At 48.6% G+C, this 9,061-nt stretch overlaps 1 protein-coding gene across 2 annotated transcripts in view; it reads left to right on the forward strand.

Annotated features, from left to right (window-relative positions):
* LOC140406809 (casein kinase II subunit alpha-like) overlaps positions 1–8,711 on the forward strand; it is a 55,954-nt gene extending 47,243 nt beyond the window's left edge. For both annotated transcript variants that reach the window (XM_072494711.1, XM_072494712.1), the window contains exons 10-11: positions 2,894–2,994; positions 8,489–8,711. In XM_072494711.1, the coding sequence (XP_072350812.1) occupies positions 2,894–2,994; positions 8,489–8,696 (309 nt within the window). In that variant the 3' untranslated portion in view covers positions 8,697–8,711. The remainder of the gene's footprint in view (positions 1–2,893; positions 2,995–8,488) is intronic.
* Positions 8,712–9,061: the final 350 nt, after the last annotated feature.

The following is a 9,061-nucleotide window of genomic DNA, read 5'->3' on the forward strand; positions in this document are numbered from 1 at the left end:
TTTCAGGGTATAAATTGAACATGGGGAAAAGTGAGTTGTTTGTGGTGCATCCAGGGGAGCAGAGTAGAGAAATAGAGGACCTACCGTTGAGGAAGGTAACAAGGGACTTTCGTTACCTGGGGATCCAGATAGCCAAGAATTGGGGCACATTGCATAGGTTAAATTTAACGCGGTTGGTGGAACAAATGGAGGAGGATTTCAAGAAATGGGATATGGTATCCCTGTCACTGGCAGGGAGGGCGCAGGCGGTTAAGATGGTGGTCCTCCCGAGATTCCTCTTTGTGTTTCAGTGCCTCCCGGTGGTGATCACGAAGGCTTTTTAAAAAAGGATTGAAAAGAGCATCATGGGTTTTGTGTGGGCCGGGAATACCCCGAGAGTGAGGAAGGGATTCTTACAGCGTAGCAGGGATAGGGGGGGGGGCTGGCACTACCGAGCCTAAGTGAGTATTATTGGGCCGCTAATATTTCAGTGGTGAGTAAGTGGATGGGAGAGGAGGAGGGAGCGGCGTGGAAGAGATTAGAGAGGGCGTCCTGTAGGGGGACTAGCCTACAGGCTATGGTGACAGCCCCATTGCCGTTCTCACCGAGGAACTACACCACAAGCCCGGTGGTGGTGGCTACACTGAAGATTTGGGGACAGTGGAGACTGCACAGGGGAAAGACTGGAGCCTTGGGGGGGTCCCCGATAAGAAACAACCATAGGTTTGCCCCGGGGGGAATGGATGGGGGATATGGAATGTGGCAAAGAGCAGGAATAACGCAACTGAAAGATCTGTTTGTGGATGGGAAGTTCGCGAGTCTGGGAGCGCTGACCGAGAAATATGGGTTGCCCCAAGGGAATGCATTCAGGTATATGCAACTGAGGGCTTTTGCGAGGCAACAGGTGAGGGAATTCCCGCAGCTCCTGACACAAGAGGTGCAGGACAGAGTGATCTCAAAGACATGGGTGGGGGATGGTAAGGTGTCAGATATATATAGGGAAATGAGGGACGAAGGGGAGACTATGGTAGATGAACTAAAAGGGAAATGGGAAGAAGAGCTGGGGGAGGAGAACGAGGAGGGGCTGTGGGCAGATGCCCTAAGCAGGGTAACCTCGTCGTCCTCGTGTGCCAGGCTAAGCCTGATTCAGTTTAAGGTATTACACAGGGCGCATATGACGGCTCAGTAAATTTTTTGGGGTGGAGGATAGGTGTGCGAGGTGCTCGAGAAGCCCAGCGAATCATACCCATATGTTTTGGTCATGCCCGGCACTACAGGGGTTTTGGATGGGGGTGACAAAGGTGCTTTCAAAAGTAGTGGGGGTCCGGGTCGAACCAAGCTGGGGGTTGGCTATATTTGGGGTTGCACAAGAGCCGGGAGTGCAGGAGGCGAGAGAGGCCGATGTTTTGGCCTTTGCGTCCCTAGTAGCGGCGCAGGATATTGTTAATGTGGAAAGAAGCCAAGCCCCAGGGGGTGGTGACCTGGATAAATGACATGGCAGGGTTTATAAAGCTAGAGCGGATTAAGTTCATTCTAAGGGGGTCGGCTCAAGGGTTCACCAGGCGGTGGCAACCGTTCTTCGAATACCTCGCAGAAAGATAGAGGGAATGGAAAAAAGAAGGCAGCAGCAGCAGCCCAGGATCGGGGCGGGTGGGGGAGGGGGGGGGGGGAGGAGGAACCAGAAGGACTCTCAGGGTTGTTAATATATACTGTATAGTATGTATAGGTCGTTGCGACAGATAATTATATATTGGACTGTTAAATTATATTTTTGGAGAGTGTTACTTGTGACAAGGCAGTTGCCAATTAGGGTTAGTTTTCATTTTTGTTATTTATTATTTATTCATTTTTTGTTTATAAAATAGGTCATTGTTATTTGTGTTGTTGTAATATTGTGTAAAGGATGCACAATGTACTGTGTTGGTTGACCAAAAATTTTCAATAAAATATTTATTTAAAAAAAAAGAGGAAAATGCAAGGAAAGCCAACCAAGCAGGCAGCAGGTCGCCATTGTTCTCTGTCCTGCTCGCTCTCTCTTTTGCTCTTGCGTGTCTGCACCGTTTTGCAAGTGTTATTTTTTTTTGCTCCCCCTGTGTCTCCATTCTCACGCGTGCATTCTCGCTGCACCCCTTTAGCTTCCACCCTCTGCTGAGCTTACTTCACCCAAAATGGTTGCTGCTCTATCTGATTTTCACCGAGCAATGCAGCGCAGGAATGGAGGACGCCATTCAGCCCATTGTCCCTGTGCTGTCTCTTTGGAAGGCCTGTCCAATTTGTTCCACACTCTCTCCTTTCCTCATAGCTCTGCAATTTGCTTCCCTGCCAATATTTGTCCAATTTTTCTTTGAAAGTTCTTGAACCTGCTTCCGCCGCCCTTTCAGAGGGCACATTCCAGATCAGAGCTCACTGTGTTACATGGGGCAACTTTGAAGATGGCAAGATAAGTTGAGAGAGTGGTCAATAAAGCAAACCGGATTCTGGGAGTCCTTCATGTCCTTCCTCAAGTGTGATGTCCCGAATTGGACGCACTACTCCACCTTGAGGCCCAACCAGTGATTTGAAATGGCTTTGTGTAAATTCATTGAGTTTATGCTCTGTGCCCCTGTAAGGCGAGGCTCCTGACTACCTTTTAACAACCTTAAGTGCCCTTTCATCTGTACCTACGCCCATCGGGCTTTCTGTTTCTTTAGAGTCGTACTGTTTACTTGATATTGCCCCTCCTCATTCTTCCAACCAAAATATATCATTTCACTTTAAATTGCAAGCACTGTGTGTCTGCCCGTTTCACCAGTCGCTTTATGTCCCCTGGAGTGTCCTCCCTTTGTGCACATTCCTGAATTCCATGCTGTTTGCAGATTGTGAAATGATGCTCTGTCGACCCAGATCATTGAATTATTATTCACTTGTTTTCTAGTTGGTTAGAATTGCGAAGGTGCTGGGAACAGAAGATTTGTACGATTATATTGACAAATACAACATTGAGCTAGACCCACGTTTTAATGATATTTTGGGCAGGTGAGTCCTCACGGTATTTTATTTATTCAATGAAACCTTGAAGGGTTGGGCTCGAGGAAGTATTTATAGCGAGACTGCAAAAGAGAACATGTTACTACATTGGGGCCCGAGCCTTTTAACGTCAAGATTGTGTGTTGATCCCCGTGTCTGCGTGGGTTTCACCCCCACAACCCAAAAAGATGTGCAGTATAGGTGGATTGGCCACACTAAATTGCCTCTTAATTGAAAAAAATAATTGGATAATCTAAAAAAAAAAAAAAAATTTTTAATCGTGTGTTGATGGGGAAATGTTTTGCTCATTCAAGAGGCTATTGGTCGTGCATGTCTGCTTGGATACGCTCAGGAAGTTAATCCAACCGTGAAGCACGGGGAGTGCGTTTCGCCGCGGAGTGTTGTCCTGCTCTCACCTGACTCTACCGTTGTCAATCATTCCACCGGCGTAGGAACCCTGGCTCCGCCCCCACTCCCAGCTGCGTTGTGCTTCCATTCTATAACCCTCCCTCTGTTACTGTAGCTGGGATCAGTTCACTTAAACTGAGACCTAATGTTGTGTTTGGGACCTCCCCAGTCATTGCTCAGGCCTCCTACCTATTTCACGAGTGTATTGAAAATCTGGAATTCCATCACTCCCTCCTTTTGCCCAATCCCCCGAAAAGCTGACAGTCAATTTAAGATCACCAGAAGCAGGAGCAGGCCATTTGGCCCCTCGATCCTGTGCCACCATTTGATAAGATCAAGCCCGATCTGATCATGGTCTTAACTCCACTTCTTTACCTGTACTCTTGTCAATCAAAAATCTGTCTAATTCAGTCATATTCAATGACCCAGTCTCTGCTGCTCTCGATGGAAGGTGGTGGTGCAGTGATATTGTCACTGTCCAGGGATCCAGGAAATGCTCTTGGGACCGTGGTTCGAATCCCACCGCGGCTGCTGGTGGAATTTGAATTCAGTAAAAGTCCATTTGGTTCACTCGTGTCCTTTAGGGCAGGAAATCCCCCCCCCCTCCTTACCTGGTCTGGCCTACGTGTGACTTCAGATCCACAGCAATGTAGTCGACTCTTCAATGCCCTCTGAAATGGCTGAACAAGCCACTCCAATGTATCCAACAGTTACAAATACCTATCCCTCGGAGACTGCAGCTCAACACCGCCTTCTTGAGGACAATTCGGGATGGACAATAAATGCTGGCCCTGCCAGCGACACCCGCATCATGCAAAAAATGTATTTAAAGAAAATTCCATCACACTCCTGACTTGTGCCTTGTAGATGGAGGTTTGGGGAGTCAGGAGGTGAGTTACTCACCGCAGGATTCCTAGCCTCTGACCTCTTGTAGCCACAGTATGTATAATATAATATAATAAACTTTATTGGCATAAATAGGCTTACACTGCAATACACTGCAATGAAGTTACTGTGAAAATCCCCTAGTCGCCACATTCCGGCACCTGTTCGGGTACACTGCGGGAGAATTCAGAATGTCCACTTCACCTAACAAGCACATCTTTCGAGACTTGTGGGAGGAAACCGGAGCACCCGGAGGAAACCCACACAGACACGGGGAGAACGTGCAGACTCCACACAGACAGTGACCCAAGCTGGGAATTGAACCTGAAACCCTGGAGCTGTGAAGCAACAGTGCTAACCACAGTGCTATGTGCCGTCCTTGGAGTTCAGCTCTTTTGTACAAGTTTGACAACATGGGGCAGGGGTTGGGGACAGGGATTTGTGGGTGGGGGGGACGGGGTGTTGAGGAGGGGAGTGGCAGGACGTTTCCTTCCATTTGTCCATTATTGCCAGCAGAAGCCATCTTGATGGTCTTCGCCTCTGCTGAAGGCACTGTTGCTGATCTGTGGTTCTGTGGGAGCTGTGTCTTGTTCACATGTGCCTGTATGAGCCGAGAGTACAGTATGGGATCAGTAATGAGGAGAAATCCTGGCTAATATTACCCTTCCATTATATGTAGCAGATTACTGCAATACCACTGTGCTCCTCTTAGTGGAGATGCTGAGCTATTAGAACTGGGACGACCCAGCAAAACAACAGGAGCACAGACTGGGGATAAGGCCATTCAGCCCTTCCAGATGCACAGCATGGGGATAAGGACATTCGGCCCTTCCAGGTGCACAGCATGGGGATAAGGCCATTCGGCCCTTCCAGGTGCACAGCCTGGGGATAAGGCCATTCGGCCCTTCCAGGTGCACAGCCTGGGGATAAGGCCATTCGGCCCTTCCAGATGCACAGCATGGGGATAAGGCCATTCGGCCCTTCCAGGTGCACAGCATGGGGATAAGGCCATTCGGCCCTTCCACATGCACAGCCTGGGGATAAGGCCATTCATAAGAACATAAGAACTAGGAGAAGGATTAGGCCATCTGACCCCTCGAGCCTGCTCCGCCATTTAATGAGATCATGGCTGATCTTTGTGGACTCAGCTCCACTCTCCGGCCCGTACACCATAACCCTTAATCCCTTTATTCTTTAGAAAGGCATCTATCTTTTTCTTAAAAACGTTTAAAGAAGGAGCCTCAACTGCTTCACTGGGCAAGGAATTCCAGAGATTCACAACCCTTTGGGTGAAGAAGTTCCTCCTACACTCCGTCCTAAATCTACCTCCCCTTATTTTGAGGCTATGCCCCCTAGTTCTGCTTTCCCCGACCAGTGGAAACAACCTGCCCGCATCTATCCTATCTATTCCCTTCATAATTTTCTATGTCTCAATAAGATCCCCCCGCATCCTTCTAAACTCCAATGAGTACAGTCCCAGTCTACTCAACCTCTCGTCATAATCTAATCCCCTCAACTCTGGGATCAACCGAGTGAATCTCCTCTGCACTCCCTCCAGTGCCAATATGTCCTTTCTCAGGAAAGGAGACCAAAACTGAACACAATACTCCAGGTGCGGCCTCAATAACACCGTATACAGTTGCAGCATAACCTCCCTAGTCTTGAATTCCATCCCTCTAGCAATGAAAGACAAAACTCGATTAGCTTTCTTAATCACCTGTTCCACCTGCACACCAACTTTTTGTGACTCGTGCACCAGCACACCCAGGTCCCTCTGCACAGCAGCATGTTTTAATTTCTTACCATTTAAATAATAATCCATTCTGCTGTTATTCCTCCCAAAATGGATAGCCTCACACTTGGCAACATTGAATTCCATCTGCCAGACCCTAGCCCATTCACTTAGCCTATCCAAATCCCTTTGCAGACTTCCGGTATCCTCTGCACTTTTTGCTTTACCACTCATCTTAGTGTTGTCTGCAAACTTTGACACATTGCACTTGGTCCCCAACTCCAAATCATCCATGTAAATTGTGAACAACTGCGGGCCCAACACTGATCCTTGAGGGACCCCACTAGTTACAGGTTGCCAACCAGAGAAACACCCATTTATCCCCACTCTCTGCTTTCTGTTAGTTAACCAATCCTCTACCCATGCTACCACTTTACCCTCAATGCCATGCATCTTTAGTTTATGCAGCAACCTTTTGTGTGGCACCTTGTCAAAAGCTTTCTGGAAATCCAGATATACCACATCCATTGGCTCCCCGTTATCTACTGCACTGGTAACGTCCTCAAAAAATTCTACCAAATTAGTCCGACACGACCTACCCTTTGTGAACCCATGTTGCATCTGCCCAATGGGACAATTTCCCTCCAGGTGCCCCGCATGGGGATAAGGCCATTCAGCCCTTCCAGGAGCACAGACTGGGGATAAGGCCATTCGGCCCTTCCAGGTGCACAGCCTGGGGATAAGGCCATTCGGCCCTTCCAGGTGCACAGCATGGGGATAAGGCCATTCGGCCCTTCCAGGTGCACAGCATGGGGATAAGGCCATTCGGCCCTTCCAGGAGCACAGCATGGGGATAAGGCCATTCAGCCCTCTCAGGAGCACAGCATGGGGATAAGGCCATTCAGCCCTCTCAGGAGCACAGCATGGGGATAAGGCCATTCGGCCCTTCCAGGTGCACAGCCTGGGGATAAGGCCATTCAGCCCTCTCGGGAGCACAGCCTGGGGATAAGGCCATTCGGCCCTTCCAGGAGCACAGCCTGGGGATAAGGCCATTCGGCCCTTCCAGGTGCACAGCCTGGGGATAAGGCCATTCGGCTGCTCCAGTGTACAACCCGCTTTAAAAGTTCGCTCAAGAAAAAAAACCATTTCACTTTTAATCACAGTCCTTCCAAACTGTAGGTATCAGCTTGGCTCAGATCTTGACCATTCGCCTCTCAATCAAGAGGTTTTGGTACAAAACTCGCTCCTGGCCTTAGGCAGAGATTCCATAAGACTATAAGACATAAGAGCAGAATTAGGCCACTCGGCCCATCTAGTCTGCTCCGCCATTCTATCATGGCTGATATTTTCTCATCCCCATTCTCCTGCCTTCTCCCCATAACCCCTGATCCCCTTATTAATCAAGAACCTATCTATCTCTGTCTTAAAGACACTCCGTGATTTGGCCTCCACAGCCTTCTGCGGCAAAGAGTTCCACAGATTCACCACCCTCTGGCTGAAGAAATTTCTCCTCATCTCTGTTTTAAAGGATCGTCCCTTTAGTCTGAGATGGTACCCTCTGGTTCTAGTTTTTCCTACAAGTGGAAACATCCTCTCCACGTTCCACTCTATCCAGGCCTCGCAGTATCCTGTAAGTTTCAATAAGATCCCCCCTCATCCTTCTAAACTCCAACGAGTACAGACCCAGAGTCCTCAACCGTTCCTCATACGACAAGCTCTTCATTCCAGGGATTAATCTTGTGAACCTCCTCTGGACCCTTTCAAAGGCCAGCACATCCTTCCTTAGCTACTGCACCCAAAACTGCGCACAATACTCCAAATGGGGACTGACCGGAGCCTTATACAGCCTCAGAAGTACATCTCTGGTCTTGTATTCTAGCCCTCTTGACATGAATGCTAACATTGCATTTGCCTTCCTAACTGCCGACTGAACCTGCACATTAACCTTAAGAGAATCGTGAACAAGGACTCCCAAGTGCCTTTGTTTCTGATTTCCAAAACATTTCCCCATTTAGAAAATAGTCTATGCCTAAATTCCTCCTTCCAAAGTGCGCATACCTTCACACTTTTCCACATTGTATTTCATTTGCCACTTCATTGCCCACTCTCCTACGCCTGTCCAAGTCCTTCTGCAGCCCCCCTTGCTTCCTCAATACTACCTGTCCCTCAACAGATCTTTGTATCATCTGCAAACTTAGCAACAGTGCCTTCAGCTCCAGATCATTTACCTTTGGGTTGTGGGGGTGAAACCCACGCAGACACGGGTGAATGTGCAAACTCCATACGATCAGTGACCCGAGCTGGGATCGAACCCGGGTCCTCCGCGCCATAGGCAGCAGTGCTAACCACTGCGCTACAGTGCTGCCCGCTACCCACTATAATAACTTGTATTTGAAATGGTTTTGGCGGTGCCTCTGAGGGACTAATTTGACGTGTTTCCAATAGTTGTTAACCCGTGTCGTCCCCCTTCACCTTCAGGCATTCTCGGAAGAGGTGGGAGCGCTTTGTACACAGTGAGAACCAGCACTTGGTCAGCTCAGAGGCCCTGGACTTCTTGGACAAGTTGCTCCGTTACGATCACCAAGCACGGCTTACGGCGAGAGAGGCCATGGAACACCCTTACTTCTGTACGTCTCCCGCAAAGCATGTTGTAAAACACTGGGTGGGAGGAGGAGTGCGAGAGTAACGAGTCGGGTATCTGTGAAAGAAGAACTCATGCTGCAAATGGATGGCAGTGTATTTTCCTCTCTTTGTAACTCATTAGCTAGCTGTATATTTCTAACCTGTAGCTGGACTGGGGTCTAGAGTTGGACTGATCTCCAGAAAATGTAAGAAATAGTAACCAGATTAGGCCCCGTGGTCCCTTGAGCCTGCTGTACCATACATTGCTGATCTTCAACCCTGATTCTACTCTCCCTCAATACCGCAGTGCCCCAAAAACTCTTCAGCCTCTGTCTTGAATATACTCCCCAGCTGAGTTTTCACTGCTTCCAAAGATTCACAACTCTCATATCAGTCCTAAATGGTCGACTTCTTATCCCAACATGATGG

Source organism: Scyliorhinus torazame, unplaced genomic scaffold, assembly GCF_047496885.1.
Source record: "Scyliorhinus torazame isolate Kashiwa2021f unplaced genomic scaffold, sScyTor2.1 scaffold_878, whole genome shotgun sequence".
Taxonomy (NCBI): Eukaryota; Metazoa; Chordata; class Chondrichthyes; order Carcharhiniformes; family Scyliorhinidae; genus Scyliorhinus; species Scyliorhinus torazame.